The sequence below is a fragment of the Rhodofomes roseus genome (assembly GCF_022264815.1).
Source record: "Rhodofomes roseus strain CIRM-BRFM 1785 chromosome Unknown C8Q71scaffold_38, whole genome shotgun sequence".
Classification (NCBI taxonomy): domain Eukaryota; kingdom Fungi; phylum Basidiomycota; class Agaricomycetes; order Polyporales; family Fomitopsidaceae; genus Rhodofomes; species Rhodofomes roseus.
The window spans coordinates 83,976-111,528 of record NW_025952994.1 but is presented as its reverse complement, the minus strand read 5'-3'; the positions used below and the strand labels follow the sequence as shown (position 1 = coordinate 111,528).

Below are 27,553 nucleotides of genomic sequence, written 5' to 3'. Positions count from 1 at the left end.
AGAAAACGTGACCCTTTCTTTCACTTCGTTTCTTCAGCCACAGCGGTCAATTTCTCCCCGTCCTTACTCAGTCTGCTGCAGGTTCTTCCCCTTCCTCGCCCATAGGACTTCCCTGGCAAACGACTCAACGAGGCAAGACGAAACCTTCGCTATGGACTCTGGGCTTGCGTTCAAGGTCCCTTCAATAGTCCCTCAGGACCTCCAACTTATTCAGGGCATCGTCGGGGAGCTTCCCGTCCCCTCTACTAGCAAAGCACTGGCAAATTCTGTGACAGCCAAAAACGATGAATTGATAGACAGCTCAGATAGCGATGCGGACAGTGAGCAGGAAGTCGAGGCGGACATCCTCGGTGGTTTGGAGGATGAAGCAGAGGAGCCATCTGGGTATGTGTGCTTCGCCCGATATATCGTCTGCTAACTTACCTATCACGATAGGCCGACGTCCTCAGAATCCATCTCTGATTCGGACTCATCATCTGACTCTGACTCTGACGAAAGCAGCGCGGACAAGCGACGCACCACTGCGAAGGCTCCGGCGGACGAAGGGGACCTAGACGATGCAGACGAGACTGGACCTGCTGTTACGTCCGCGGCACAGCTGCGGACCAAGAACGAGATAGAAGAGTCAGAGATTGTCGTTCCCACCATCGAGGAGGTCAGCCCGCACGAAGCTCTCGAGAAGGTGGGAGAGGTCATGAGCATAGTGGACAGGGTGGTGATCGTCAAGGGGTCTGCGTCAGAGATTGCTACTAGGGCGTCCGAGAGGGCACTTGACTCTGATACGCTGCTTGTATTCGAAGACAGGAGGGTGCTCGGATACGTACGTTCTCTGCTCCTGAACTACCTGATGAACGCTGACATAACTGAACGCTCCGTCAGATCTACGAGACCTTCGGGCCTACTTCACAACCCCTCTACCAGGTCAAGTTCAACGACAAGTATCCGCTTGATCCTGAGAAGGTGAAGGTTTCAAGAGCAGTGTTCCACGTCCCGGAACGAAGCAACTTCGTCTTCGTGAGGGCACTCCGGCAAATAAAGGGCAGCGATGCGAGCAATATCAACGACGAAGAGCCCGCAGAAGACGAGATGGAGTACTCTGACGATGAGGCTGAAGCTGCTGCCAAACGGACGAGGACACAGAGGTGAGCACCCCAGGAGGGTTGTGGAAGACTGACTCACCGCTGTGTAGGCATCGGTCACGTTCGGCTGCCTCGTCGAGACACACGACGCCCATACCGTCGATGAGGCGGGACGCGGATATGGCTGAGGACGATACATCTGGTGCCAGCCCATACAGTGAACGAGACCCTTACAACGACCTGGACTATGGAGCAGGACCTTCGCGCCCTGCACCTATGCCCTACGACGACCCCTATGCAGATAACTACGGTGTACCCGAAACATCTCCAGCCGTGACCTCAGGTTCTCAAGGCCGAGATGATCACAGGTCCGAGAGCGGAGAAGCCTATGCTGACCGTGGCCGTGGCAGAGGTCGCTCTAATGCACCTGCTAGGGGAAGGCGCGACGACCACGGTCGGGGCCGAGGCCGCGGTCGTGGGCGAGGAAGGGAGCGCGGACGGGGCCGGGGGCGAGGTCGTGACGACCGACAATCGTGGGGTGGCGGTGACAGAGGACCGCAAATGCGTTCGTCTCCGCATGACGAGTATGACGTTCAGCAGCGCCGCTCGATGTCTCCCACCTCGCTGGCCATTGCGCGGGCGACTGGCCAGTACTCTGACGAGGCGTCAATGGCTCAGGACATGCAACACCATCCTGATGCCTCACAGCATATGAACGGCGGTGGGTGGGGTGGTCAGTACCCACCGCAGCAGCAGTTCAACTTCCCCGGATACGGGTACCAAAATCAGTATGTGCAGCCACATATCAACCCCCGCTTCGCCTCTACTTTCGCGATGAACTTCGGGTTCGCGCAGGCGAACCAGTACGCTCCTTACGGAAACGCGGGGTATAATCCTGCAGGCGACCAGTCCGGGGCTTGGAACCAGAATTGGGGCTCCTCTGCAGATGGGGACGCAGGATCATCCAATGGGAATAGTCATAGTTGATGACGATCAATACAATATGCAATACTGCAGTTTCTGTATACGCATCGGTGTGAAATCCAGTCAATGCTTGTGTCTCTACCACGAAGTCGAATATATATCACTGGCATTGGAGGTGGTGGCTGGGACGGTCTCCCGGGCCGCGCGTAGTCATCTCGTCTGTATAAGGGAAATCCCGACGCACCCAGAAAGGCATAGATCGCCCGCCCAAACGCTCGTATGTACCAGCCTTGCCGACATTGACCCACTGAGCGGCCACTCCTTGTCCTTGAATCTCAGATTGCCTTCAGGACTCTGGCTTGACCTCCTCGGGCCTTGCTGTCTGCCAGCGCCTTCAAAATCGCCCTTTCAACGCAACCTCTACGACGACTTACACCTGCCGGCCACAACGTTCGAATGGCGACTACCGAACAGACTGCGCCACGAGACTCCAACGCGGACGAACACGCGTCGCAAGCACCCGTGTCAGTCAATGGCACGCCTAAGAAAGGCGGCGCGCCGCCGCCGAAACGCGTCTTGCCATCGCGTTCCCGGCGAGGAGGGCCGGGCGTCGGGAGTTGTGAGACAGACATGATGATTCTGGATACTATGCGGCGGAGACGTACGTCCCAATCCTCTTGCGCGGATCGCCTCACGCTTACGCAGCGCAGTCGAGAACGAACCCCTTATCCCCGCTACCACCAAATTCCTGCTGACCACCAACTCGTCCCTTGTTCCCTCCACCTCAGACGCGCCGAACTTCGAGGTCGAAATCAACACGCACGCATATGGTCGTTACTTCGACCGGCCAGAGGTGCAGAAGGCGTATAAGGAGCAGCAACTTATCCAGACCCCCGAGTTCACTCAGCTGGATGAGGACGCCAGCGTCGGGGGCCGGTTCAGGCCACGAGTGGCAGAAGACGTCCGTGTACACCGCTCCTATTATGGGTACCGTGTTCTTACTCGTTTCTTCCTTCACAGGAGCCCGCGGACACGTCCGACGCGGCGTACGAGAAGCGGCATCGCAAGTACGAGACGTTTGAGAAGCGACAACGGCTGCGCGAGAAGGAGAAGCTCAAACACGAGCAGTACAAGCTCAAGGAGCGCATCGACCAGCTGCGCGGCATGGACCCATCTGCATTCCTCACCCTCCCCGCGTCCGACTTCCCCCCGCCGCCAGACGTTCCTCCAGATGACGTAGTAGAGCAAAACGGGGACGGGATTGAGCTTGGCGGTTTGCATCCACATGGCGCCGCGCAGGTGGAGGGAGAACGCCGGAGGAAGGAAATGCTGGCCATCGCCTCAAGTCTGGAGGACCGCTATCGTACGCTGCTCAACCCAGACAAGAAACCACCCGAGAAGAAATACGGGTCTCATGCTGTGTCTGAGGTCGTTGCATCCGACTCTGAACCAGAACCAGAAGAGAACGACGAGATGCAGGAGGAGGCGGCAGAGGTAGAGGAGGAAGAGGAAGAAGAAGTGGACGAGCTAGATCAGTCTGAAGAGGCGGACACTATGTTGCCTCAGCGGCCGTCGTATCATGACGAGTCAGGGGAGTCCGAGGTCGATTTCGACGAGCGCGACCGACAGCGCTCAAAGGGTCTCAAGCTGAAGATCAAGTTCCCTCCCCGGACGCCGGCGCAACTGAAGGACGCACTATCGAAGTCAACCACTAAAAAAAAGAAACAGACCACGCTGTCACCATTCATGAAGCATGCACTCGAGGCGAGCCGGAAGGTGGACGACCAGAGTCCGACCAAAATGCTCGCGACAACATCCATCCTCACCACCACCGCCTTTGCCCCGCCGCGCGCTCGTGGAGCCAGTGGCAAGTTCCTGCCGAAAGGCAAGGAGCACGACAGCGCAAGTCCTACGAAGGTACACCCCCGAAAACGCCCACGCACAGACAGCCTGGCGTCCTTCACGCATCCGACGAAGCCAACGAACGGCGAGTCGATCTCCTCCGGAGCGGTGCGCCCCATGCGCCTGGACTCGCCCGGTTCGAGGCAGTACGCGACGTACGCAGGGGCCGCGGGGAAGCAGGAGCAGACGACGTGCGTGCTCATGGCTGCCGCCCTGCGCAACTCTGCCGCACCTAATGTGCGCAAGACACAACGAAACGTCCTGGCGTTTGGTGCGCGGGTGCCACCAGAGATCGAGCTAGTACGGGACTTCGAGGTCCCGGAGTGGGTACTCAACCAAGATACGGAGGACGACGCGCAAGACGAGCTGTCCCTTGACGGTGGACCGCCTGACGAATACAGGAGTTTATCGAGGGACTTCAAGCGGGAGTCAGTTGCCTCCGAGCGTAACGGTCTATTATCGAGAGCAAACGAAGAGGACACAGTGCAGATAGCATACCTCGAACAGTGACGCAGCATATTTATTTTTTTCTTTATCATCCGTCATGTACTTCCCGTGTAGCGATGAGTCTGATGGTCGGGTTGTGTCACATACCCATATGTATTGAGTATGTATGTCAAGGATACCCTGAGAGACATGTCTACGCTCAATCATTCTACGCGGGCTGGTTTTCTACAACCTTGTTCACCACCAGGCTCTGCACGGTGCCCAAAATCCTCTCCCGCGACTTGAACCCCACCTCCGTTCTGCGTCCAACGAGCAGCCTGGCATTGCCGAGAGGCCCGAGCAGCTCCGGGAACGACGTGCCCAAGTCTTGAGGGAGATACCGCGAATAATCGCCTGACCGCCTCTCGAACGGCCGCCCTCCGACTGCAGCGGTGGCATTCCGCAGGTCCCGAGCACCGGGCTTCACGGCAGCAACTGCCCTTGCGGGAGAAGCGAAACGCTTCTTGTGCACGAAGAGTGTATCGAGTTCGGAGGTGGACAGTGCGATCTTCGCTGTGTCCCTCTGAACATCGAGGTGAATGGGAGGGCTTGGGGCAGCAGACTCTGCGGGGGCAGCAGCAGCTTCAGCAGTTTCCTCGCGCTTGAAACGCCCATTCGAGGATCGCCTCGCGTCGGTCTGTTGCTGTGGTCTCGACTGCCTGGGTGAGCGGTTCTGGGTGTCACTTCGTTGAGGTCGAGCGGCTCTGTCTCCTCCTTGTGCTCGTGTATTGTTGCTGCGATTCGCCCCATCCTGGCTCCTGTTCGCCCCATACTGGTTCCTATTCGCCCCATTCTGATTCCTCTCCCCTCCCTGCGGAGCCCGCTTGTCCTGATTCGAGCGTCGTTGCTCCGCTTGAACGGCCGACCTGGGTGCACGAGGTGTAACATCGTTGGCTTCAGAGTCGCCCCGGGCGTTCTGCTGCTGTCGTCGTGCCAGTTTGTCGGCCAAACCGGACCCGAGCCCTACGTTTGCTGCCCACTCCCAGCCGGCGCTGCCCCTGCGGGCACTCGCTGGTATGCTAAGCTGAGCATAAATTTGTCATGGAGTAAGGGAGAACTCACGAATTTTGATGTCTCCAAACTCCTCGAGCATAGGGACGGTGCGCTTCGGCGCAGCCTTCTTGCCCGTCTGTGCGCTGGCTGCCGGTGCGACCGTTGAGTTGAGTCGGACGGTGGCCCGCGAGCGGTACAAGGCTCGCGCTGGCCTGGCAAACATTGTGGAGTATTTGCAGGACTTCAACACATGCAAGTTGTTGGTCTGCCTGTGTGCAGTGTGATGGTCGGGAGGAAAGTGACACGGGCGCCTACGCGACCATCCAGCTGTGCCCGTCTCAGCCGCGGCACACGCCTCTTTCTCCTCCCTCCGGTTTTGGGCTCCAGTCTGTTCTTGGTCTGCTTGCATGGGTCGATTAACGGGTCGCTTGTTTGTTGGCTTCACCACTGCGCTCATCTGCTTCATTGCATACTCGTCGCAGATTTTTGTCGTCTGGCCTTGGTATGGCCGTGTACTCTCCATTGAGCTGCTTACACTCCTCGTCCCTTTCAAGTAAGTCATACGAAGTTCCTTTCAATCTCATACTGAGAGATATACTCTGCAGTGCCTTGGTGGGGATGCTGTTGTGGAACTACTACCTGTGCGTCGTAACAGACCCAGGCAGAGTGCCACCCGGATGGGTACGTATTCACGCCCGTAGTCTGGCACAGACTCTGAAGGCGCTTCCGCAGCAACCAGACGTCCAGGATAACGATGGCTATGAGGTCAAGAAGCTCACTCGTGGACCGAGATACTGTCGAACGTGTGACGCCTTTAAGCCACCCCGCGCACACCATTGTAGGCAGTGCAAACGGTACGTCGCTATTCCTTGAGAATGTACAGTGTACCTAACTCTCTGGTTCGTGTAGCTGTATCTTACGCATGGGTAAGGATCTGTGTGCATATTACATAGCCTTGCGCTCATGAGGAAACGCAGATCATCACTGTCCCTGGGTGAACAACTGCGTCGGTCACTTCAACTACGGGTATTTCTTCCGGTTCCTCTTCTACGTAAACTGTGCTTGCTCGTACCATCTGGCAATCCACGTACGACGCATTTATGTGGCCACACAAACATGGGTACGTCTATTTGCACGCCGGAGTGTAGTACTGTGCCTGAACCAGTCCACAGGAGAACTTCGAGAGTTCAGAGATGATATTCATCATCTTGAACATGGCAACTTGCATACCTGTCTGGCTTGCTGTTGGCGGCTTCAGGTAAGTCACTACGTCAGCCATTTCCGCAGCATATGCTGACTGGACGGCGACAGTTTGTATCACTTCTACCTGTTATCAGGTAACAGTACCACAATTGAAGGCTGGGAGAAGGATAAGGTTGCGACCCTCGTACGACGTGGCAAGATTCATGAGGTGTGCTTGAATGTTGCTTCTCATGTATGACTCGAGGCTGATCTGCTGTTCAGATCAAATTCCCCTATGTGCGTACGCGCTATCCACTCTGAGAAACTATGCTAATGGTTATACAGAATTTGGGATTGTGGCGTAACATTTGCTCTGTACTTGGCGACTCGCCGCTATGGTGGTGCTGGCCGACTGTCACGCCGGGAACAGGCCTCAAGTATCAACTCGCCGAAGGCGATGGTAAGTGGATCGAGCTCAATTCTCGGGCTTATCCAAATGTCTATATGAACGGCGGACATCGCCTACCCGAGCCGTGATTGCGCTGGTCGCATCTAGGTGTGCAGTCGTCGGATACCCCTGCTATGTATGTAAGCACTCATGCTTTATCCCGTTATTCCTCCATTTAGGTACCCGTAGTCTGCAGCACGCCCTTCCCTTCTTCTCATCGACGCGGTCAATGAGTTGCATCGCTTACAAATTCTCTCCGCAGACCCCGATGCTGAAAACTGGCCTCCCGAGGATCCCACTCATGTGCCCATGCCCGAACCCGACCCCAACCACAAGTTCAGCCTCCCCTCAAGCCCCTGGACGTATCAAAACGGCTCCGTCAACCCGTATCTACAGCCCTCCAACGCCCGCCGCCGCCAAACCACCCGCAACGGCCCCTACTCCGCCCTCCCGCCATATCACCCTGACTATCGCGAGCCCGAAGCTGTTGTCCCGTATGATCCTGCGTCGTCTAGTGAAGACGAGTACGACAACTCTAGGAGTGGCATCCGTGTACGGAGGGGCTCCGAGGGTTACGAGATCAAGTCGATCAACAGGGAGGCGATCATGCAGGGGTTTATCGAGGATAGGACGCGCGAGCCTGGGCGGTATAATTACTACGATCCCGAGGTTAGCAGTGAAAGCGAAGCTGAGGAGGACCCGGACGACTCGGTGCCTCTCGCCGCGAAGTTGCAGAGCTAATAGCTGATCTCTATTGATGCTTCGATATTGGTTGTAATGTGGAGTGTTGTATGCGGACCAACGGGATACTACTATCATTATTTGAATCGTACAACATCACTAATTCACATCCGACTCGGTGACAATCATCAATAAGTACAGACAGCATATAACGAGATACGACAGCACGAGACGGTGACTAAAAGAAATGGACACTAGTTGTCCAGGGTATCAGACAGGCATTCTGTCGAGGTACACCCTCCACGGTGTACCGCCCTTCTCCCCGATCTCCACTAAATTCGGCCCGATGGGTAGCTCAAGGTCCCATTCGCTCTTGTTGTCATCGAGAGCATTGACGACTGCGCCATTCAGCTTCACCTGAGTCTCCCCAGGAGGCTGCTTCGCGCGGGCCTTGCCCTTCTTCTTGGCCGACTCCTCTATCTTCGCCTCCTCGACCACCAGCTGCTTCTTTTTCTTCGGCGGTCTGCCCCGCTTCCTCTTCTCTGGCTTCGGCTCCTCCTCTTCCTTCTCTTTCACCTTCTCTTCTCCATTCTCTTCCTCCTCTTCCTCTTCCGGCTTCTGCAGCTTCTCCTCGTCGTCGCTGCTCTCTTCGTCTTCGTGATCCAGCTTCAGAAAACGCACCCCGGAAACATGGACGCTCGTCTCTCCGCACAGTCGGACGGCCCATGTCCGCACACCATCAGTGTAGTCAAGCTGCAGCAGCCGGCCTAGCGGTTTTGTCAACAAAGTGACGCACTTGGGCGTGCGATGTCTCTGAGCGTCGAACGGCGACTGCAGCTCGGCCACAGTAGTCGTGGGGGGTACGGCAACTTGCGCCGGTGACACAGACGGGGCTGGAGCCGGCGTACCGGACTGCTGGTACGCTGGCAGTGTGTATTGTGGGTACGGAGAGTAGCCCGGCTGTGGATAGGCGTTGGGCGCAACATTGCTGCCACTTGCGGACGCCTTCAATTGAGCCACCGCAGGGATAGGAGCTGGTATGATCGGATGTGAGGGCGCCTGCCCCGGCTGTGGGAGCGGCGGGGACGCGGACGCTGGGACTGGCTTTACAGGGACCGCCGGAGATCTCGAAGGTTCCCCTGGCGGGGATGCCTGCGAGGCAGCACCGTTCGCAATTGGGTGCGGCGCACGGATCTTTAGCGTACCGGGGACAGGCGAGGGTTGTGCGGGTGTAGAGGCAGCGGGTGGATGATGAGCGGGGACCTTAAGCTTGATCTTGGTGTGAGACTCTGTAATGGTATAGGCGGGTATGGTGTGTGGTGGCGGCAGGTCTGACATTAGGTGGCGGAAGTAGTCCTGTATACGGGTTAGGGTACAGGTGGCGATGTCAGGGCGGTCGAACGCACCCTAAGCACCACAGCATCTTCCCAGATCTCTGTGTGGTCTTGATTGAATTCGAGTGCGTTGGAGAATACAAGTTCAACATCGTTAGCGAACTCCTGTGACGTGTGGTACTCCTTCCGTTTGAGACGTTTCTGGCCACTTGCATGAGACGACTGCAAGTACACACAGAACGGCAAAAACACTCACGAAGATAGACTCAAGACATTGGGGACGCTTGATCATCTTGTAATATATTGGCCATTGCTTCTTGTTCGGCAGTTCCATGAACTCGGTTGAGAGTACACGTCCTCTGGATCAATAGGGGTGCGTGAATGCAGACATCACTAAGTCGTCTCAACGTACGAGTCGTCAGTCTTCTCCACTAGCTTCTGCAAACGCGTCTTGAGCAAGCGATTCATATTGGGCGGTTTCTTCTTCTTTGCTCCTTCATCGTCAGAACCCCCTTCATGCGCTGCACCGTCCCCGGTACGTTCATCGCCTTCATCCTCGGCGGCCTCTTCTGCGGTCCCGGTCATCTTAGCATACTCTTTCTTGACGAGTTTCTACGTCACATGGATGAGCACAAGCAACAACGTAGGACACAGGGAGAGGGGGCGTCAGCACAGGGCTCTCGTCTACGTACATGTAACACCTTGGCGTCCTGGAAGATCTGGCTCTCTCTGATGTTGTACCTCTTCGCATTCCGGAAGCAAGTTTCCAGGTCATGCTTAGCATCCTCGAATGAAGCGTATGCGAGTGCGTCTAGTTGGGCCTTGATATCGTCGAGAGCAATTGGCTTCTTGATCTGGACATAGTAGTCGGGGTACTGCCGTTTGGATGGCAAACGCATGAAGTCGACACAGAGTGGCCGACCACTAGATGAATGGGCGTGTTTGAGGCCGCAGACATGACGAGCGCAGAGTGGTAGGCGATGGCAGATTGCAATGGGTGAAAGTAGGTGGTAAACGCGTTCGGAGTCAGAATGTAGTGAGTGGTAGGCGAGCAGACAATCACGCACTCCTTGTCCACTGCATCCTTCACCGTTGTCCACAACCTCAGCCCCTTCTCCTTGATCACCTCTGGCCCGTCCCGCTTCGGTTCACTCGACTCGCCCTCCTTCTTGACCCCATCCGCGTTGCTTGTCCCGGCGAGTGGTTTCGAGTCTGCAGGAGCCTCCTTGCGTCGTTTGGCGCGCGGTGCGTCGATATCGACTCCCGCTGCCGCGGCGATTTGGCTGGCCTCTCTCTTCGACATCGTCTTCCCTCTCCCTCCTTGCGGCTCTGGTGTGGTTATCAAACAAGCACAGTGCCCAGAATGACAGCGACAGCCTCTGTTGGCTAAGGACCCTTTCTCCGTCGGCCGTGTCAGCGCGCGAGCCACCAACCCCCCTAATCCAGTAAACATGGCCACGTGATGAACGCGGCAGGCGCCCATCTCAAGTCGTGCACCATGATCACTGGCAGCCTCAGCCTCTTGCTGCAGGTCGATTGTATCGGCTGTTTTGACTTGCATATCGGAACTTCACACTAAGCCTGGACTGCGCGCGCCATCATGGTCGATAACGCGTAAGGTGTCGTCTATCTTAGACTGCAAACATTTGTGTGTAACGGTTGATGATGATTGGCGGTTGTAGTGCACAGGGTACGGGGAACCAAGAGCTCTGTTCTGCGAGCGGGACCACCAAGCGACACCCATCATATTACATCAAAGACGACCCTATAGTCATTCGTGTATGTCACTATATTTCCTCTTGAGAGTACCGTACCGATCTCAATATGATACATCTACTCAACAGGTAGAAAATACCCTTTACAGGATCCATCGTCACTTCTTGACATGCCGATCCAAAGCCTTTTCAACTACTTTCAGCCTTCCACAGGGACAAGATAAAGTCGTGGAAGGTCTGACTGACGACAATCCTTTCTATCTACATGGTGTCGCCTGCAAGGACTTCGAGCGATTGCTATGCCTCTTCTATCCTGAGTACGTATTACGACGCCGGCCACTGACTTGAGGTAGTTAGTCTCGTATCCGCCGTTCTTCCCAGGAGGCTGCTCGGGCTTGCGATCTCAACACCTTTGCCGCAGCGACCTCACTCTCATTATTGACAATGTGGTGGTCGTTGCGACAAATGGAGCGGGAACCGCCAGTCGAGTGTCTCCTATAGGACGACTGGTTCGAGGTTACGGCCCTGGCGACGTTCTTTTTGCAATGGCGCGACGGTGCTTGACGATGGACCGACCCCACAGGAACGTGAGCGACGGCGATTTGTCTACCACCGAAGAATGGACATCGGTCCTCGCGCTCGCCACGAAGTGGGAGTTTGCAGACTACCGCCAGCTTGCCATCTCGCGGCTCGCTCAGCTCGCCTCTCCGATCGACCGCATCCTGCTCGGGCGCAGTTACGACATACCGGAGTGGATCGCTGCGGCGTATCTGGAGCTCTGCAAGCGCGACGATGCGCTCACATACGAGGAGGGGGCGCGCCTAGGAATGCACGACGCGATCCTGTTGTCGGACATCCGGCAGTGCATCCGCGGCAATAGGGTGACGACGCAGGAAAAGAACATCTTGCTCCTGATTGAGAAGAAGTTGGTGTAGGTGTAGCGCGCGGTTGTGAAGTTGAGGAATGCGCCTGGTGCGCGAGGTACGGTGGGACTATTCGTGTTACAATGTGAAATTTGCTCTCTGCTCTGCTGCTATCTGCTATCTGCTTGTTGTCGCTGTTGCTTGTACTACCACATATCGTTTCCCTAGGTCATGATCAATCCATGCCATCCTACATCTCGTCCACCAGCCTGGCCACCAGCAGCTCCTTCATCCGCTTCCGGGCAGCTCGCGAGTGGTTGTTCATACCGCCATGGAACGCCCAACCAGCTTGCTTCCAGACGTCGTGATGCGGCATCCCCTGTGGTCGGACGGAGTACTTGCGGAGCAGCGCAGCACCTCCAGGCTAGAAGACCGTCAGCACATTCCGATCGGATCCTAAGCAAGCCCGGTATAGAGGATCAGCGACGTACGTGTTCGCCCAGGTAGCCCGTGACGTCAACCACGAGCCCATCAAGCACGACGACGCATCGGCCGCCGTCGACATACCTCTGCACATCAGGACAGGTCCAGACCTCCAAATCCGAGGAGCGTGGAAGGTCAGCGTCGTCCCCAGAACTCGAGTCATCATCGCTTCCGCTGACTTCCCCAGCGTGCTTGTGAAGCATGTAGAGGCACGCCTCGCTCACGTCTTCTGGACGCGCGCGTTTGAGTCCCCAGGCGAGGCCAAGTTGCTGGAGCAGAAGAATCGTCCACTTGGACGGGTCCCAATCGTACCGCGCGGGACCGGAACGATAGTCATGGGGGAATGCGTGCTGTTCGACAGGTCAGATACGTGATTGTTCCTGGACTTGATGCTCACATGCTGTGGGCATTATTTAGTACGTCGACCCAGGGAAGCACAAGCGTACCCACGAAGTTATGGTTCCCTTCGCCGCAGGTGAGGAGTGCGAGGACCTAGTCGTATAAGAAGGATGAGCTGCACTGAACGCATGTTCCCAGCCGTGTTGGGGACGAACCAGGTTCGACTTGGACGTATTTTCGTCCGAGTACGGCTGCAGGCCGTCCCAGTGTGCGAGGCTTCCCGAAGACGTCAAACCAACTTAGTTCATCGAGCTTACAGACTCGTACTCACGAATTCACGAAAAAGGTACAATGCCAGACTGTATTCAAGGCAAGTTAGCTCGGTCCGACAGGCACGGGGGAAAGATCCGTACTGAGCAGTCTCGCGACAAGCGCTCCCCAGATGAACGCTTCCGCAGGTTCACCCCACAGGACTCCGAGGCAGGGCGGCAGTATCAGCCCCAGTGTAATGGACAGCGGCACTGAGAGTATTTTTGCTTCAGCAGGCGTTGGCATTCCACGTAACACTTACGGTAATATTTGTGCTGCAGGCGGACGACTTATGTCTCGTCAACGTGGATGTCTACGTAGACAAGAGCGTAGCATACCTGGGTCATTGTCGAGGTCCGCCTGGTCGACCAGCTCGAGGCGCTCGTAGCGAGGCTTGAAGAAAATCCACCCCATATGTGACCACCAAAATCCGCGAGTGGCCGCATAACTTCCCATACGTTGAGCATAGAGTGACTGTGTCTGGATGTTGTGCTTACGGGTCATGTACAGGGTCGTCTGTGTAACGCTGTGCACGATGCTTGGTAAATGTCAGCACTGTTTATATCTCGGGATCGGACATACATGGTGCAGCCGATGCCTTAGGCACCTGTCAAGTCGGGGAAGTGAACTACCGCGTCTGCACTCCTATGGTGTGCGTTTACTTACCACCACTTGGTCGGGTTAGTCAGCCATTACTCCCGCCTTCAATGGAAGACGATTCCCATGCTCACTTTGATTGACCCCTGCATTGCGCTGGCACCGAGCAACGACACGACGATCCTCACGGGTAGGCTGGCACGAAATGCTCTGTGCGAGTACAGACGGTGATAACCGACTGTGATGCTGATTGACTTCGTAGTGAGCACAAGCTTGCAACTGTTCGACGGCTGACTTACGACAACTCTGCCATTTGAAAGAGAACAGCGCACAGAGACAGTGTGTATATTGACACGCTTTGATACGGGCGGAAGTAGCAACCTATCGCGGCTGCAAGGTGGATCGCTACGAAGGCCGTCCCGTTCGCCCACCATAACTTCGGCTGCTGGGGCAGCGTAGGTTGTGGGTCAGGTTGCAGAGCCATGCTAGCGATCAGTAAGCACAACGGCCTTCGAATATGTAGTGGCTGCTTATATCTCTGCGATCCAAATTTTGAGCAGGCGTTCGATATGCTCTTCGTGCGAGGACGCTCCCGATTGTCGTTGCGATCTTCTCACCTAATCGCTGTCTAGTGACCGCATTATCGGACGTACATTTGACGTGAGCGCGGTGAGATATCATATAGGAAGGCGGCCTAGTGTGTTCCGCATCACCAGTGGTTGGGATCCCTGCCCAATGCGGTAAAAGGAGCTGTCATCCGGGTTGTTTCCGACGAAATGTCGACGCCGGGGCCCCTTGTCAGTGACGGACCCATCATAATTGCAAGTGGGAACCTCGGGCGGGTGAATGATAGCAGCCCGAAGTTGACGGGGAACGATATTACGGAAGCGGACATGAGCAGCTGTAGCACCTTCAAGAGGATCTTCAGCAGAATTTGACTAAATCCAGCACGACGCGTATACACAATGCCACGTGATCGCGACTACGGAGATTCGTTCCCCTCTCAGCTGAGCGCCAACTTGCAGACGACCGGCGTGTCTACGGTGTACAAGAGCGAGAACCAGGCTCACTCTCAGACAGGACCGCCCGGACAAGGTGAGCGGAGGTGTTGTGCGGCCGACGTGGCACTGCAGCTTACTGCTCACTACTCAGATAGCTTAGCACAACGCGGTAGCATCTGGAATCGGTGCGGAGCGTGGCCCGTGTCTACAAGGCACGTACGTCTCTGGAATCGTACCCTTCGCAAAAAGAGAGAATTCATTTGTCTCACGCATTTTGCACGATGATGGGCTACCTATGGCGATGGATGATGATGAGCCGTCCTCTCCATGGCTCCATCCAGTAGCCTGTATCCAGTGGCCTGTAACTTGACATACCTGAAGTCGGATCAGTTTCCTGTCAAACGTCCACGGCGGCCCGCCCAGAGGTAGCATCGGATCGATATGTTCTACAGTGCGTCAGTAGAGACATCATCGTCCAATCCTACTGAATCACTTCGTGGCGGCTACGACTTCGCCTCGTGTGATGCGCGTAGAATGATGTTCGTCGTGGGGAGGAGGCTATGATGCGAGATGCCACGCTGACTCACTCTGAACTCACACGCAGTTACGGTTGAACGCTCTCGTCATTTGCTTAGGTCTCCGGCCGTATCGTGCAATCACTAGCTTAGCAGGGAGTCAGGCTCGCTATGGTCCAAATGTAAGAGAACATTGCATCACTATCACCGTTGGTCATTTTCTCACACGACAGCTATCGACAGCGACAGTCGTCTCCAAGTTGAGCTCGAGGTGTGCATCGACTCGGTGGAATCAGCTGTCGCGTTGGTTGTCCATGTGCTTTGATCCTTTTGCCAATTCTGATCGCTGTGTTCTCAGAGCCGTTGCGGGTGGTGCAGATCGCCTCGAGCTTTGTGGTTCTCTCACCGCGGGCGGCGGCGTTACCCCGAGCCTGGGTATGTTCAAGGCGGTCGCAAGAGCCGCTCCTCAAGTGCCTATCTTGGTTAGTCTCGAAGGATTCTTCCGGCCCTGCTGTCGTGATTCATCAACCTGCTCCAAGGTCATGATACGTCCACGGACGGGAGATTTTGTGTACTCAGACGAGGAGCTGGAAGTCATGATAGAAGATATTCGCATCTTCAAGTTGGCAGGTGCGGCCGGGGTTGTTTTTGGTGTCCTAACCCGCGAGGGGGAGATCGACGTTGGCTGCGGCACCAGGTGGGTCAAATTCACACATGGTAACATTGACTGACTCGCATATACCGAACGGTAGATTAGCGAACGAAGCGCACCCACTGGAAAGTAAGCGTATGAGATGCATCATGTGGTTGTCGGATGCAAATGACCGTCCGTACAGTATGTTTTCACAGGGCCTTCGATATGACAAGAAATATACAGAGAGGTGTGTGAGCTTTCAGTCATTTGATCTGAACGCTGGCTGTGCTGAGATTCTGTGTAGCATTTGAGGACGTGCGCAAGATCCCACATGTCAATCGCGTGCTCACGAGGTTGGTACCCCACTTTTGCCTTCGGTGTTCACTGGAAGAAACAACATCTCCAGCGGGCAAGAACCCACTTGCACCACGTCTACGGCCCTCGCAAATATTTCCACTCTGTTCCGCGTCTTGAATGATAACGATTCGCAACATCAACCCCACATGGCCTCCCGATTCAATATCCTCCCCGGGTCAGGCGTGTCGCCGAACACGATTCGCAGCGTGCTTCTAGAGCTACTACCCTTAGGGCTATGTCAAATACACATGAGCGGAGGTCAGTGGATCCCGAGCGAAGCACGATACCGGAAAGAGGGAATGGGAATGGGCGTCGGCGAAGGCCAATGGGCGGTCTGGCGCACGAATGAGGAACACGTGAGAGAGGTAGTGCGCATCATTATGAGTACAGGTCATGAATGGTTAGAGGGAAATTGAATGCGAGGTATCTTTAGGACGGGAACTCACTGTTAACATCTACTGCAACTTGTTGTGCAACCTAACACTGGCCAAAGTGCAAGATCGGACTCGCCGGGCAACTAGTTAGGCTTCTTGTCCTACGCCTATGCATCTGTAGTACCGGTCCGGGATGTCCCAGAGATCGAGTGAATTGACATCGTAAACTCTCTTGGCCGCCGAGTTTATGAGTTTGTTCAACTTGTTCAAGGTCACGGTTCACACCGTTCACTCTCACTCTGAGATGCTGACGTAATCAGCCACGGTGGCGCAAGCGCTGTGGCCAGCTGCCACACCGCGTCGTGCCAGGCGTCGTCCCAGGTTGTCCCATTGCAGTCAAGTCCTGGCAGTCGTGCGGCGGTCTGCCCATCCTTTATCTCAGTCTGCGTGCACTTCGCTCTCTCTCGATCGCCATGAAGTCTCTGAAGTCGCTGTCCGATATCTGGACTGATCTTAGCTCGGCTCTGACATGTGTCCAGCGCTTCGTTGTGGCCGATGCATCTCTTTGTGTGTGGCCCAGGAGCGTGCCCTTGAAGAGCCCTCGATCTTGTACTGGGTCGGCGAAATTCTCCTCTCTTGCCACCTCTTTGTCGAATCCACGACTCGCATGTCTCGAACAACTGGCAGCGGTGGTGCCCTGAATCCTGGAAAGAATACGCTCAAGGGAGAGCCTCTTGTACACATAGGTCCGGAACGGCCTCACGGTCCTAGTCCGTATGCCAACTTTCGTAGAAACAGGGTATGGCTATCCGTAACGGATTTGGTGCAGCCTTCTTGGTGTGTGGGATTTCTCTGGTCTCTATGCCATATACTGACTCGGATGGCAACACAGGTGCGAGTTGTCGTACGACTACTCACTAAGGTCCAACTCCAATTCCTCTCCAGAAAAGAGGGGAACTGGTTTCCGGAGTGCGAGTGGTAAATGGATCAGAATAGACAAGGCCATCGCAGAGCAGCACTATCGCGTTACGAGGCGTGGTAGAGTGAGTACTTAAGTTGTATCCCATATGGCCAACCTTGACCTTGACGATTGTTTACGCGCGTACTATGCAGTCAATGCACAAGACGTTGGAACGTCAGGCCAGTCTACGCAGGGCGGATGTACACTTACCGCAAGCGTTAGGTAAACTGCGGTAAATAGCCTGCTTCCTCATGTGGCCGTGAATATATCCTGATTCTCGGAAAGTCTGGTACAGATGCTCGAAGCCTTGGATACACTCAAGGAAACAGGCCTTTGCGTGAGTAGAATAAGCGTTCTAACTGATCGGACACTAGAAATCATTGCTTCGCTGGCAGCGCGAAATACCGGTTTTGGGGCTCATCGACGACAACGTGATTCACGGACAGATTGTATGTTTCTAACCTTGCTTCGCAACCTAGTCTCACTTGCGTTCAGGATAATCTGGCGTTGAAGCCTTCTCTGCGAGTGGATACTGAAACAAAAATTGAAGTCATGCCCGGCCCACCGAGCCAGAGAAAGCGCAAGGCGGCCTTCATTTTGAGGGAGCAAGCCAAGAAGGCCCGTATGCCCTCGACTGAATCCCAGGACACGCCGCAAGCTCTATCCGTTGCGGCCGATAATGAAGCGGAACCGTTGGCGTCGCGGGCCACAAACGCTTTAGCGTGCTCGAGCCCTCACCGTTACGCGATCCACCTATCCGATACGAAGACACGGACCACTCCCGATATTCCCCCAGACGAGGACGCCCTGGCCCATCGGTTCCAGCTGATGCTCTATCACCGCTTGCTGAGTAGCCTCATGACACGACCTTTCGGCACTGGTGACTCGAGCGAGCGGGCGACTACTACTTCACAGCCGTTGGACTTTGCTGCGGTATGGCGCAAACTGTCTCTCAACCCTCGGCGGCCGTTCTCTGACACGTTCATCCGTGGGGCGAGGCGTCTTCTCGATCGTGCGGCTCGGTCTCCGACGCAAGGGGATGTGTCGCATACCACGCCAAGCGGGAGCGCAGAGCACAGGTACCTCGCGCTGGACTGCCTCGATGACCTCGCTGCAGCCTGGCAAAAAGCCGTAGAACGCCTCGACGTCGACGGTATCGACACGACGCTGACGCTGGAGTACATACTGCAAACGACAGACAAGCCCGACGGTCTGTATCCCGCATCCCTGTCGCAATCTCAGGAGACACGGCCTTCCGTGGATGCGGAGGTAGTGGAAGGCATCTCACAGGTGTCCGGAGATACAGTGATTGGGCTATCTCAAGATTCCGAAGCCACTGCAGTCGGGGATGGCGACGAGAAGGCGACTATGGGAGCGTCCGCGTCGAACTCCGACGACAAAGCGCAGTTGGTCGCTGGCATGCTAGGTGTGAAAGAGTTCGTGATGGACGATCAGATGCTGGACGACCATCTGCGCAGCATCTTGCAGTACTGGCATGGACACCGTCAGCCAAAAGGGGTGCCAGCAGGATTGGAACGTCGGTGCGAGTGAGTCGTGCTCCGCTTCGTGGCAGGTGGATTATGTATGCTGATCAGGTATCTGCGTCATGCAGGGTTTGCGAGTACCATCAAGACTGCGAATGGAGGGACACAGAGGCTTCATTCTAGGGAACATCCCAGCTGTCTGATTATTTTGTTCTTTTCATTCCACGCCATATGAGCACTGCTAGGTCATTTCTCGAATGAAGGCACATTCGATTAACTCACAGTTTGTGGCATGTGATGTGCTGGTACGCCCAGCTTTGGAATCATCGCGTTGTGTATTGACATAATTCTTGTAGTATTCAATTGACGTTTGGCGCTATATAAAGTAGTGTGCTTACCAGCCACGAAAGGAAGCATGAGATTCACGCGAACAGCGCGCATCATCAAAAGACAAGTTCAAAAAGACAGTTATATCCCCTGGCTTGTTCGACGTGGATATTAAGTTTCAGATAACGTATACTGACTATGAGTGGACCATTCGCACATCTCCCCTAGGGAACCTCAGTCAAGACTGATCTCAAGCTGAAACCGCGTCACCGGATTGGGAGACGTACCTCAGCCCCAATTTCACTCCGTCGCACTAACATTTTGTATCTGGTTTCCGACACAGGGACCTTCACTCACGACGGTATGCGGCGGGACCGCACCGTCGGCGAAAGGTATCTGAAGCGCAACTGTCTCGTCGTTGGACGGGTACGAAGTGTTATGACCGCTGCCGGTGGTATCGACCGCGATGATAATTCCATTCGGCCCTCCGGGCACGTATGCAGTGCCCGGGTTGTTCGGCAAAGTGACTACTGCCAGGCCCGAGGTGAAGACGACCCATCTACACCAGTCGAGTCAGCATATACAGCACGAGCTGCGACATTCACGACTCACTGGGGATAAGGCGCATTATGGACTCCGCCATAGAAGTTTGGCGGGAGTACGGTGTATGTCGCGTTCGCGAGGTCACCCAGCTGGATGCTCGTCGCGCCTGCCGTACCCGCGCCGCTCGAGACAGAGACACTCGCGTTTAGCTGCCAGCACTCGAGAGCTGAGTTGTTCTTAGCGTCGGTCACGATCGCCGTCGCGAAGAACGCGTCACTTGCGGCACAAAAAGTGGCGAACGAGCTGAAGAGGACTGTGAAGACACCGAGGTTGGGCAGCATGGCGTTGTGGAGAGGAAACCAACGTTAGGTCCTGGCGGCGAATACAGGCGTGGGGGGTAACATTTAAATGGGCGCTGAGCCGACGCTGAGGTGTTTCTAGTCTCGCGTTTGTGTTTCGCCGGGTCCGGCCGGGATTCTTCTGGATCGCCACGGCCAAGCCACGGCCGAGCGCGTCGCATGCGATCCTTTATAGTGCATCAGGCTCAGATTCACGATGCATCAATCTCAAAAGTACTCACTAGGCTTCAGCGGTCACTAAGTAGCTTGGTTGAATGTCTTTCTCGAGCGCCATGTATCCACGGCTCCAGTCTGCCTCCCGAAACCAGATACCTGTAGAACGAATCCGAATCTGGAACATAGTAGTGACACCCGGCGGTGGAAGAGGGCTTTGATCATGACTGCCATACGACACCAAGGCGGGCGCTTCCAGCATGCTGAACGTACCGTTACCCGCTAGTCCGAGGATGAAGGTCTCGCGCCACGCGCCTCAGCCACATCGCGTCTCCGGATATTCCACGGCGCTGTCTAGCTCAATTCTTGCGCAATTGGTTCATAAGGCCCCTTTATTTGTTCCAGGCATCAACACCAGCATAGTGAAGATGTCACCGAGGCGATACACACACAAGAACGCGCGCGAGGCCAATTCCAGAGTCGGAGGCCGTAAGCGCTCGTGCCAGCTGGCGGCGCGGCACACGGCGTTCGAACGAGACGTGTATTGGGAGTTTGAGGCGATCCTGGTGGAACATTCGGATGTTACGAGCTGTGGTCTGCTGCGGTGGTGGTAGAGGTGAGCGGGGTGATATCAAGATTGGGCTTGGCCTACGAGACTGTACTGCATGTGCCTTTGTAGATCATCACAGAAGCTACCGGACCTAGGGAAGTTGGAAGAGGTGGTACTTACCAGTAGGGCATCCGTAGTAGGGCATGTACACAATGAAAAGTGTGGCCTCAATTTAGCTCGATGCGTGCCTCCTCTTCTGTCCACTACTAGTACTAATACCACTTTGGCTGCGGGTGTTGTCACCGAACAAAATAAATTCCATATCCTACAAATAAAATGTTATAGAAGCACGGGCTGCCTACTGTACTGAGTACTGTACCCACGACAAGAGTCCCCAAAATTTGAGAGCACATTGCCAAATCGTGTCCATGAAATGTACTCTGTTGGAAGCATCGAACGCCGTGTGCCGCGCCGCCAGCTGGCACGAGCGCTTACGGCCTCCGACTCTGGAATTGGCCTCGCGCGCGTTCTTGTGTGTGTATCGCCTCGGTGACATCTTCACTATGCTGGTGTTGATGCCTGGAACAAATAAAGGGGCCTTATGAACCAATTGCGCAAGAATTGAGCTAGACAGCGCCGTGGAATATCCGGAGACGCGATGTGGCTGAGGCGCGTGGCGCGAGACCTTCATCCTCGGACTAGCGGGTAACGGTATGAACGTCCGTAGCCACAACCGCGTTGTCGAGTGTCGCGTGTGTTACACGTGTTAAATGTGGCTAAATGAAATTTCCTCCTCCTCCTCCTCCTCCTCCTCCTCCTCCTCCTCCTCCTCCTCCTCCTCCGCCGTCTCGCTGAAAACCTGAAGATTGGCCAGATCGTAGCTAGAGGGGCTTGTCACCCTTTGCAACGGTGATGGTAAGTTATCTGTGCGCTGAACATGGACTCTTCGTATGGGAGCGATGGCCCATGGATCCGCGGGATGTAGGCACTGACTGGCCGAGCCGCCGTCGACGCCCGTCGTGCAGCAAGTTGAACGGCCGCACAGCTCCCGGGGCCTCGAGAGCAACCAAATCTTCGCGCGTCACGGGGTTTTACCATTTGCTCAAATATTACAAGCCTCCGCGGATGCTACTGGCAAACGAGTAACACTCACGCTTGAATCTTCCCTTTCCGCCGACGGTCGCTGGACTAGAAACCGGGTTACATAAACAGTCTCGCAGAATACTCGCAATTCGTGACGCGTGAAGTACGGCACCGGAGCAGTGCCTTGCGGGCGAGGTTTTGACAGAGCTCGAGACTTCGAAATTCAACGGTAGGTGGCCCTGTAAAGACATCGGAGACTCGTTTGATATTGAGGCTTGATCACGCACGCAGAGAGTCGGCTTGGCTGTCAGCTGCGTTACTTGCCCCGATGCGAAATGGCGGCATGGGTCTTATGGCTCACGACATGGTTTCTTGACCACTGCATGGACATCAAACATCGCGCATGTGACGAACGCCCCCATGTGGACAAGCCTCCAGTGTCTCTCTCCTCGATACTACGGTGTCTGCCCGCTTTTCCGCCCGGACCGTCCCAGATGAACATCTGCTCATGCTGTTATGCCTATATATCTCTGGGGCTCGTCTAGCGGTACGCGACGGCGCTGTTCACCGAGCTGGTGTGCATTCTCATGTTCTGGCCGACGCTCACGCTCCTGGGGATCTCCTCCCTACCGCTCGCCCTGGGCACGACATACTCTACATGGGCTGCTAACTCCGCTATCACTCGTGGACAGGGGAACGGACTTAACGCTAGCGGCGACCCTGTCGTGACATACGAACATGGCGTGCTACAGTGGGCGCTCAGACTTCTGTACGAGAAGACCGGTAACCGGAGCTACTACGACTACATCACTGAGGCTGCCAACAACATTCTCAATGAAAACGGGACGGTTGTCTCAGTCTACCAGTAAGAGTTTTCCTCATTGTGACTATTGCAACGCGTACGGATGGTTCTTGGGCAGCCCGAGCGAGTACCAGCTGGACTACATACCTCCGGGGTGGTCATTCCTGTATCTGTATGTCTTCTTGATATCGTGCCGCATTCGACACTGAGTAATGTAACAGTTATAACACGACCAGTGACGAGCGGTACAAAGTAGGGGCCGATGAGTTCCGCACCCAATTTGAGACCCAGCCTCGCACACCGGAGGGGCAGTTCTGGCACAAAGGAGCGTACCCAGAACAAGGTCAGACCCTAAGCCACAGACGTCGCCAATTGCTCATTCTCCCCACTGCTCAGGCTGGCTTGATGGTATCTATATGGGTGATGTTTTCTATGCCAGGTATACTGCCGCGTTCCAGCCGACGAACCGGTCAGCTTGGGGTCAGCGTCTCCTCTGTCTATTCGTGCTATTCATCTCAACTGACTTCTTGACTCAACGACAGACGATATCGCCAACCAGTTTATCGAGCAATACAGCCATGGCATACAACTCGCGTCAAGCATCAACGCGACAAACAACGAGACCTACCTCGGGCTGCTCTACCACGGCTACGACGACTCGCACGCAGAAGACTGGGCCTCCCCCGACCGCGGGCACTCCCCGGAGGTCTGGGACCGCGCTGTCGGGTGGTACGTCATGGCGATCGTGGACATCCTCGAGGGCTCCCCGACAACGGATGAGACGTTCTTCATGCGCGAGACCATCCGCTCCCAGCTGCAGATCCTCTCGCGGGCGCTTGTCAAGGCGGCGGACAGCGAGAGCGGCGTGTGGTGGCTCGTGCTGACGCAGCCCGGCCGGGCGGGGAACTACTTCGAGAGCTCCGGCGCGGCCATGTACATCTACGCGCTCTTGAAGGGCGTGCGCCTCGGCTACCTCGAGGATACGGATGGCTCCTTCGTCGCGACCGCAAAGAGAGCCTACGAGTACGCGACGGCCAATTGGGTGATACCTCAGTCGGACGGAACGATGGACTGGAACAACACAGTCATCGTCGGGAGTCTGGAGCCCGGGAATGACTACGAGGTGCGTGTGGACGTCCATTCCGTCTGACTACACTGACAATGATCCTCGATGCAGTACTATATCAACGAGCCCATCAACATAAATGACCTGAAAGGACTTGCGCCCTTCATCCTCGCTAGCTTGGAGTACGAGGCGCTTGTAGGCGCTTAGCCTCGGCGGAGGTTTGTCTTGTTGCGCCATGTCGTATGCACAGAACCGATCCTACCCGGCGTCGTGACTGACAGCAGTCTATCCGAATGCTATCTTGACTCTGCGAGTACGCGCGCGGCGTTTAATTTGACTGAGATCATACAGGCGGGGAGATACTGCGGGCCTCTCTATTCCCGCTCCGTTGATCATGAGACGTCGGCAGAGATTTCCTTGGAATGTCAGTGCACGCCAGTCCTGCCCTGCAGACGCATATCTGTCAGCCTCTAGCCTGAGGTACATGCCTTCGAGCGGAATAGCTTATGCACAGGGGCATTGTTGTGTCAGACTAGTCGCGCTACTGACTACTGACTTGCTCCGATGCGGTCATCTCAATTAGATACCAGGACATCTGCTAGTCGAGCCTAGCAAGGCTAGATGCGAGTAAAGTGCGTCTTGTCGACAATGCTTACATGAATGCGACTGACTTTTTGGAGAGGCATCAAGAATGATGGTGGCTTATTGGCGTCCTACGGACCTCGAAATTGGATGGCCCATCGTGACCTCGAATGAAGGAAACATGGTAGACGTGAACCGCAGATTTCACACACCTGCGCGTCGAAAGCTCCGACATGCAAGGGGCTGCGACACGTAACCCGTGTCAGGCATGATCAGGTATGATCAACGTGAGATCGCCAACATGTTCCTCGACTGACCCGGTCACCAAAGAATAGGCTGTTTCCTTCGTTGAGCGACTCAGCCTCGCTCGGAATCCTCAGATACGCCTCGCTACGGATCATGGCATCAAAACAAGGGACCCAATCATGTCCTACCAAACCAGGTAAGCATTCAATACTGGGCGCATTGCTTCACAGAGATCGCCACTGAGCCTATCAGAAGGGCCCAATGGTTTCGTGCACGGTCCAGGCTGCATGTACAGTGCCTGCCATGAACACGTTCACCGGGTTTGACCTCCAATTTCGCCGGATAGTAGACGCTCAGCCCAGCAGCCGCGTATTTATTGCCATCACGCGCTGTGAACTCATACCGACCTCTTCGGACGTCGTTGGCACTCTTGGACTATAAGTACCAACAGAGCCTATGTTTCTTCGTTCCAGAAGATATGGATTGTGCAGATCTCATGATACGTCTAGCCCTGCTATGTGGTTGTGCATGCGGTATCTGGTTCTATGCACTTTTACGCCTGCGCCGGCATCCTTTGAACAATATACCAGGACCTCGATCGCCGTCTTTCATAGCAGGTGCGTTTGCAAGCTAGGACACTAGAGACGTACATTACTCATGCAGGTGATACAGGTAATATGGGCCAATTCTTCGGCCCCCAATCTATAGCCTTCCAAAACGACATCATAAGCTCCTTCACGTCTAGTGTCGTGAGGTTATACGGCATATTTGGTGTATGCAAATTCTGACCAATCATCTTCAGTGACTGATGGGCTCCTTCGCACTGTAGAGACCGGTATTATACGTATACGACCCCAAGGCACTCCACACAGTACTCATCAAGGAGGAAGATGACTTTGAGCAATCGGCGCGGCTCATCAAGTGAGACTCACATTCACTTGGTCGCAGGACCTCTCCCAACGCTATTGTAGCATGAACAAGGCCCTTGTTGGACCCGGCATGGTTTCCACCCTGGGTGCGTGAAACTCTGGATTCGTGATATAAGTCATCCTGAGGGCTGAGAGTACCCGTATAGACGCCCAACATCGCAAACAGCGGAAGATGCTGAACCCGGTGTTCACTACGAACCGGATGCGCTCTCTGGTGCCTATATGTTACAACATCGGATTCACGGTGCGTCACGCCGTATCGCTCGTTTTTCGCCGGGTCAATAACGCATAGACAAGGCGTCTGATACTTTAGCGTCCTTGGTTGCATCGGGGCCTCAAGAGATGGACGTGCTCGCTTGGACTACAAGAATCGCTTTGGAATGCATAGGTCAAGCTGCCCTCGGCCATTCCTTTGATCCTCTCGTGGATACGAGCCGATGTGAGCTCGGTCAGACTGCTATGAAGCTCTTGTCAGTAGTATGATCTCCTTGCTAGGCAACATTTGTTAACGACGCACTAGTCCAGCCATTTCTCGTCTCCACCTATGGGCAGATGCATTCCCATATCTCGACCGGGTCCCACCACGGATGCGAAGATGTCTAGCCTCTTTCTACCCTCTCCGGGTGGTCCTTGAGTTGCGCAAGCTCATAGATGTCGTCATACTGCATGGCGCACGGATGATCGAAGCGAAGAAGCACGCACTCAAGGAGGGTGAGCTGGGTGCAATGGAACAGATGGCCTGTGGAAATGACTTCATGAGCGTGCTCAGTCAGTATGTCCCATCATAGGCGGCCTACTCTTGACTGACTATGCGGTACTAGTCAAGGCAAATATGGCCGCTCCTGAAGCAGACAAGCTACCGGATGCAGAGGTGGTCGCTCAGACGGCGTGTGTATTCAAGCAATACATAGGTACCGTGGCAATCACTGATGACCTCGCTTTAGGGTCCTCATCGTGACGGCCACCGACACTACGTCGAACACTTTGGGTCGTATCCTACATCTTCTCGCCAACAATCTACGCGCGCAACGCAGGCTGCGCGAAGAAGCCATCGAAGCATGGCAAGACGGTGATATCGCATACGGCCGTTTACTGCAGTTACCCTTCCTTGATGCTGTCTTCCGGGAAACCATGCGACTGTAAGTGTGCCACGACGAGGTTCGAGAGACTGATTGACTGATGCGACTATCTATTCTTGCAGATATGCGCCAGCGACATGGGTAATACGCGAGTGAGTGCACACAACCATCGCTGTTTCTCCTGACGTACTGATCCAGCGCAGCGCGAGAAAAGACATTGTGTTGCCTCTGGCGACGCCCATTGTTGGCAATGACGGCACGGTGATGGATGAGATCCTCGTCCCGAAAGGCTGCGAGGTCATTGTTGGCCTCATGGGTGCGAACACCAGCAAGGCGATCTGGGGAGAGGACGCACTGGAGTGGAAACCCGAGCGATGGCTCAACCCTTTGCCTCCCACTGTCGCTCAAAATACGTTTCCCGGTGTCTCTCCAAACCTGTGAGTCCGAAGTAGGAGTAACTCGCGGCTCTCTGCTGACGTTGTTGACATCCTATCAGCATGTCTTTCAGCGGAGGTCGACGGGCTTGTATGTGAGTGATCGTCAAATTGACTGGAACATGTTCGTGTCGTGCTCACGAATCGGAATCATTCAGTGGGTGGAAGTTCGCGGAGCTAGAGATCAGTATGTCTCAGATCTCATGGACGACGCTGTATCTGTTCATACCTCTCTGATCTACGTGTGCAGAAGCTCTGCTGTCAATCCTCCTTCTGCGTTTGACCTTCTCGCCAGGCAGCAAGGACATTATCTGGAGAGCTGCGCACGCCGTCTTCCCAACAATTCGAGATGATGCGACGACGCCGCAGCTTCCGCTCACAGTTGGACTATACCACGCTACACCTCCCAATTGAACGGATCCGCATTCGATGACCTCCTTGAGGGCCACAGCGCAGTGGCCCCGATGGTAACATCGTGCCCGTGCCAACGGGCGTAGGGGTTAACGCGAAGGCTGGATGTTGGGAATGCACTACCTTGACTTGGTGGGTATGAATATGCCACTAGGGACGAGATCCCTGTAATTTCCCGGTGAAGACAGGATGGAACATCATAGGCATCACCTGTGGGCTGTATTCTCTATATATAGTGCAATGATTGTGGTCACCCATGTGACTCTAGTACGCAGACAACACGGGCATGAACGTCTCTACACGAGGAATCCTTGGCGACACACAGGAA

General features: G+C 55.1%; 12 protein-coding genes across 12 annotated transcripts; 8 read left to right on the top strand and 4 right to left on the bottom strand.

Moving 5' to 3' along the window:
- The first annotated feature begins 27 nt into the window (after window positions 1–27).
- On the top strand, window positions 28–2,167 carry C8Q71DRAFT_843774 (NAF1-domain-containing protein). Its single transcript, XM_047926575.1, has 4 exons — window positions 28–384; window positions 436–820; window positions 880–1,142; window positions 1,190–2,167. Exons 1-4 carry the CDS (start codon window positions 152–154, stop codon window positions 2,064–2,066), a joined length of 1,758 nt encoding a protein of 585 aa, XP_047772927.1. The 5' UTR covers window positions 28–151; the 3' UTR covers window positions 2,067–2,167.
- Window positions 2,168–2,290: 123 nt separating this feature from the next.
- C8Q71DRAFT_404946 (uncharacterized protein) lies at window positions 2,291–4,615 on the top strand. Its single transcript, XM_047918349.1, has 3 exons — window positions 2,291–2,664; window positions 2,714–2,964; window positions 3,024–4,615. The coding sequence occupies exons 1-3, from the start codon at window positions 2,460–2,462 to the stop codon at window positions 4,413–4,415; spliced, it is 1,848 nt and encodes a 615-aa protein (XP_047772926.1). The 5' UTR covers window positions 2,291–2,459; the 3' UTR covers window positions 4,416–4,615.
- C8Q71DRAFT_863218 (uncharacterized protein) lies at window positions 4,561–5,607 on the bottom strand (the record flags this gene model as incomplete). Its single annotated transcript, XM_047928137.1, has 2 exons — window positions 4,561–5,402; window positions 5,454–5,607. The coding sequence occupies 2 exons, from the start codon at window positions 5,605–5,607 to the stop codon at window positions 4,561–4,563; spliced, it is 996 nt and encodes a 331-aa protein (XP_047772925.1).
- Window positions 5,608–5,708: 101 nt separating this feature from the next.
- Window positions 5,709–7,864, top strand: C8Q71DRAFT_790262 (zf-DHHC-domain-containing protein). The gene is made up of 10 exons (XM_047925297.1): window positions 5,709–5,937; window positions 5,990–6,065; window positions 6,117–6,238; window positions 6,294–6,310; window positions 6,362–6,504; window positions 6,557–6,642; window positions 6,696–6,795; window positions 6,849–6,863; window positions 6,912–7,026; window positions 7,277–7,864. Exons 1-10 carry the CDS (start codon window positions 5,792–5,794, stop codon window positions 7,753–7,755), a joined length of 1,299 nt encoding a protein of 432 aa, XP_047772924.1. The 5' UTR covers window positions 5,709–5,791; the 3' UTR covers window positions 7,756–7,864.
- A 101-nt stretch (window positions 7,865–7,965) lies between these two features.
- On the bottom strand, window positions 7,966–10,332 carry C8Q71DRAFT_799712 (Bromodomain-containing protein; the record flags this gene model as incomplete). Its single annotated transcript, XM_047925909.1, has 6 exons — window positions 7,966–9,051; window positions 9,102–9,230; window positions 9,286–9,388; window positions 9,442–9,641; window positions 9,722–9,953; window positions 10,097–10,332. 6 exons carry the CDS (start codon window positions 10,330–10,332, stop codon window positions 7,966–7,968), a joined length of 1,986 nt encoding a protein of 661 aa, XP_047772923.1.
- A 195-nt stretch (window positions 10,333–10,527) lies between these two features.
- On the top strand, window positions 10,528–11,679 carry C8Q71DRAFT_799711 (uncharacterized protein; the record flags this gene model as incomplete). Its single annotated transcript, XM_047925908.1, has 3 exons — window positions 10,528–10,560; window positions 10,958–11,061; window positions 11,328–11,679. 3 exons carry the CDS (start codon window positions 10,528–10,530, stop codon window positions 11,677–11,679), a joined length of 489 nt encoding a protein of 162 aa, XP_047772922.1.
- A 178-nt stretch (window positions 11,680–11,857) lies between these two features.
- On the bottom strand, window positions 11,858–13,819 carry C8Q71DRAFT_843759 (fatty acid desaturase-domain-containing protein; the record flags this gene model as incomplete). The annotated part of the gene is made up of 13 exons (XM_047926574.1): window positions 11,858–12,031; window positions 12,099–12,443; window positions 12,541–12,582; window positions 12,645–12,705; window positions 12,761–12,788; window positions 12,843–12,950; window positions 13,001–13,027; window positions 13,077–13,186; window positions 13,236–13,264; window positions 13,321–13,345; window positions 13,405–13,409; window positions 13,470–13,581; window positions 13,635–13,819. 13 exons carry the CDS (start codon window positions 13,817–13,819, stop codon window positions 11,858–11,860), a joined length of 1,251 nt encoding a protein of 416 aa, XP_047772921.1.
- Window positions 13,820–15,098: 1,279 nt separating this feature from the next.
- Window positions 15,099–16,472, top strand: C8Q71DRAFT_888485 (copper homeostasis CutC domain-containing protein; the record flags this gene model as incomplete). Its single annotated transcript, XM_047928614.1, has 4 exons — window positions 15,099–15,154; window positions 15,210–15,333; window positions 15,391–15,552; window positions 15,839–16,472. Coding segments are annotated over 4 exons (762 nt in total), but the record flags the coding sequence as incomplete, so codon positions are not given.
- A 120-nt stretch (window positions 16,473–16,592) lies between these two features.
- C8Q71DRAFT_404516 (exonuclease V a 5' deoxyribonuclease-domain-containing protein) lies at window positions 16,593–19,175 on the top strand. Its single transcript, XM_047918347.1, has 8 exons — window positions 16,593–17,053; window positions 17,109–17,259; window positions 17,330–17,409; window positions 17,463–17,514; window positions 17,573–17,626; window positions 17,673–18,724; window positions 18,790–18,966; window positions 19,018–19,175. The coding sequence occupies exons 1-7, from the start codon at window positions 16,746–16,748 to the stop codon at window positions 18,842–18,844; spliced, it is 1,752 nt and encodes a 583-aa protein (XP_047772919.1). The 5' UTR covers window positions 16,593–16,745; the 3' UTR covers window positions 18,845–18,966; window positions 19,018–19,175.
- C8Q71DRAFT_790215 (uncharacterized protein) lies at window positions 19,060–20,368 on the bottom strand. The gene is made up of 3 exons (XM_047925296.1): window positions 20,112–20,368; window positions 19,601–20,057; window positions 19,060–19,547 (listed from the first exon to the last, which is right to left on the bottom strand). The coding sequence occupies exons 2-3, from the start codon at window positions 19,870–19,872 to the stop codon at window positions 19,289–19,291; spliced, it is 531 nt and encodes a 176-aa protein (XP_047772918.1). The 5' UTR covers window positions 19,873–20,057; window positions 20,112–20,368; the 3' UTR covers window positions 19,060–19,288.
- A 1,521-nt stretch (window positions 20,369–21,889) lies between these two features.
- C8Q71DRAFT_404478 (Six-hairpin glycosidase) lies at window positions 21,890–23,888 on the top strand. The gene is made up of 7 exons (XM_047918346.1): window positions 21,890–21,905; window positions 21,968–22,541; window positions 22,597–22,650; window positions 22,700–22,821; window positions 22,875–22,958; window positions 23,021–23,601; window positions 23,656–23,888. Exons 2-7 carry the CDS (start codon window positions 22,264–22,266, stop codon window positions 23,749–23,751), a joined length of 1,215 nt encoding a protein of 404 aa, XP_047772917.1. The 5' UTR covers window positions 21,890–21,905; window positions 21,968–22,263; the 3' UTR covers window positions 23,752–23,888.
- Window positions 23,889–24,513: 625 nt separating this feature from the next.
- C8Q71DRAFT_403845 (cytochrome P450 monooxygenase) lies at window positions 24,514–27,321 on the top strand. Its single transcript, XM_047918344.1, has 15 exons — window positions 24,514–24,568; window positions 24,625–24,989; window positions 25,045–25,145; window positions 25,202–25,293; window positions 25,344–25,387; window positions 25,448–25,545; window positions 25,599–25,771; window positions 25,822–26,069; window positions 26,123–26,189; window positions 26,246–26,440; window positions 26,503–26,532; window positions 26,584–26,817; window positions 26,877–26,909; window positions 26,973–27,001; window positions 27,065–27,321. The coding sequence occupies exons 2-15, from the start codon at window positions 24,851–24,853 to the stop codon at window positions 27,226–27,228; spliced, it is 1,647 nt and encodes a 548-aa protein (XP_047772916.1). The 5' UTR covers window positions 24,514–24,568; window positions 24,625–24,850; the 3' UTR covers window positions 27,229–27,321.
- Window positions 27,322–27,553: the final 232 nt, after the last annotated feature.

What these genes read in the sequence shown, in the direction of transcription:
- C8Q71DRAFT_404478 (XM_047918346.1), top strand. Translation starts at nt 22,264, where the DNA reads ATGTTCTGGCCGACGCTCACGCTCCTGGGGATCTCCTCCCTACCGCTC. An exon ending in ACGGTTGTCTCAGTCTACCA is followed by an intron (nt 22,542 to 22,596) that starts GTAAGAGTTTTC and finishes GTTCTTGGGCAG; the next exon opens with CCCGAGCGAGTACCAGCTGG. An exon ending in GACGAACCGGTCAGCTTGGG is followed by an intron (nt 22,959 to 23,020) that starts GTCAGCGTCTCC and finishes ACTCAACGACAG; the next exon opens with ACGATATCGCCAACCAGTTT.
- C8Q71DRAFT_843774 (XM_047926575.1), top strand. Translation starts at nt 152, where the DNA reads ATGGACTCTGGGCTTGCGTTCAAGGTCCCTTCAATAGTCCCTCAGGAC. An exon ending in GAAGCAGAGGAGCCATCTGG is followed by an intron (nt 385 to 435) that starts GTATGTGTGCTT and finishes CTATCACGATAG; the next exon opens with GCCGACGTCCTCAGAATCCA. An exon ending in ACAGGAGGGTGCTCGGATAC is followed by an intron (nt 821 to 879) that starts GTACGTTCTCTG and finishes ACGCTCCGTCAG; the next exon opens with ATCTACGAGACCTTCGGGCC.
- C8Q71DRAFT_790215 (XM_047925296.1), bottom strand. Translation starts at nt 19,872, where the DNA reads ATGCTGCCCAACCTCGGTGTCTTCACAGTCCTCTTCAGCTCGTTCGCC. An exon ending in CATAATGCGCCTTATCCCCA is followed by an intron (nt 19,548 to 19,600) that starts GTGAGTCGTGAA and finishes CGACTGGTGTAG; the next exon opens with ATGGGTCGTCTTCACCTCGG.
- C8Q71DRAFT_404946 (XM_047918349.1), top strand. Translation starts at nt 2,460, where the DNA reads ATGGCGACTACCGAACAGACTGCGCCACGAGACTCCAACGCGGACGAA. An exon ending in GGATACTATGCGGCGGAGAC is followed by an intron (nt 2,665 to 2,713) that starts GTACGTCCCAAT and finishes TACGCAGCGCAG; the next exon opens with TCGAGAACGAACCCCTTATC. An exon ending in GGCCACGAGTGGCAGAAGAC is followed by an intron (nt 2,965 to 3,023) that starts GTCCGTGTACAC and finishes CTTCCTTCACAG; the next exon opens with GAGCCCGCGGACACGTCCGA.
- C8Q71DRAFT_403845 (XM_047918344.1), top strand. Translation starts at nt 24,851, where the DNA reads ATGGATTGTGCAGATCTCATGATACGTCTAGCCCTGCTATGTGGTTGT. An exon ending in CAATCGGCGCGGCTCATCAA is followed by an intron (nt 25,294 to 25,343) that starts GTGAGACTCACA and finishes ACGCTATTGTAG; the next exon opens with CATGAACAAGGCCCTTGTTG. An exon ending in GTTCGCGGAGCTAGAGATCA is followed by an intron (nt 27,002 to 27,064) that starts GTATGTCTCAGA and finishes CTACGTGTGCAG; the next exon opens with AAGCTCTGCTGTCAATCCTC.
- C8Q71DRAFT_404516 (XM_047918347.1), top strand. Translation starts at nt 16,746, where the DNA reads ATGTGTCCAGCGCTTCGTTGTGGCCGATGCATCTCTTTGTGTGTGGCC. An exon ending in ACGTGATTCACGGACAGATT is followed by an intron (nt 17,627 to 17,672) that starts GTATGTTTCTAA and finishes ACTTGCGTTCAG; the next exon opens with GATAATCTGGCGTTGAAGCC. An exon ending in GGATTGGAACGTCGGTGCGA is followed by an intron (nt 18,725 to 18,789) that starts GTGAGTCGTGCT and finishes TGCGTCATGCAG; the next exon opens with GGTTTGCGAGTACCATCAAG.
- C8Q71DRAFT_790262 (XM_047925297.1), top strand. Translation starts at nt 5,792, where the DNA reads ATGGGTCGATTAACGGGTCGCTTGTTTGTTGGCTTCACCACTGCGCTC. An exon ending in ATGTGGCCACACAAACATGG is followed by an intron (nt 6,505 to 6,556) that starts GTACGTCTATTT and finishes ACCAGTCCACAG; the next exon opens with GAGAACTTCGAGAGTTCAGA. An exon ending in CTTGCTGTTGGCGGCTTCAG is followed by an intron (nt 6,643 to 6,695) that starts GTAAGTCACTAC and finishes GGACGGCGACAG; the next exon opens with TTTGTATCACTTCTACCTGT.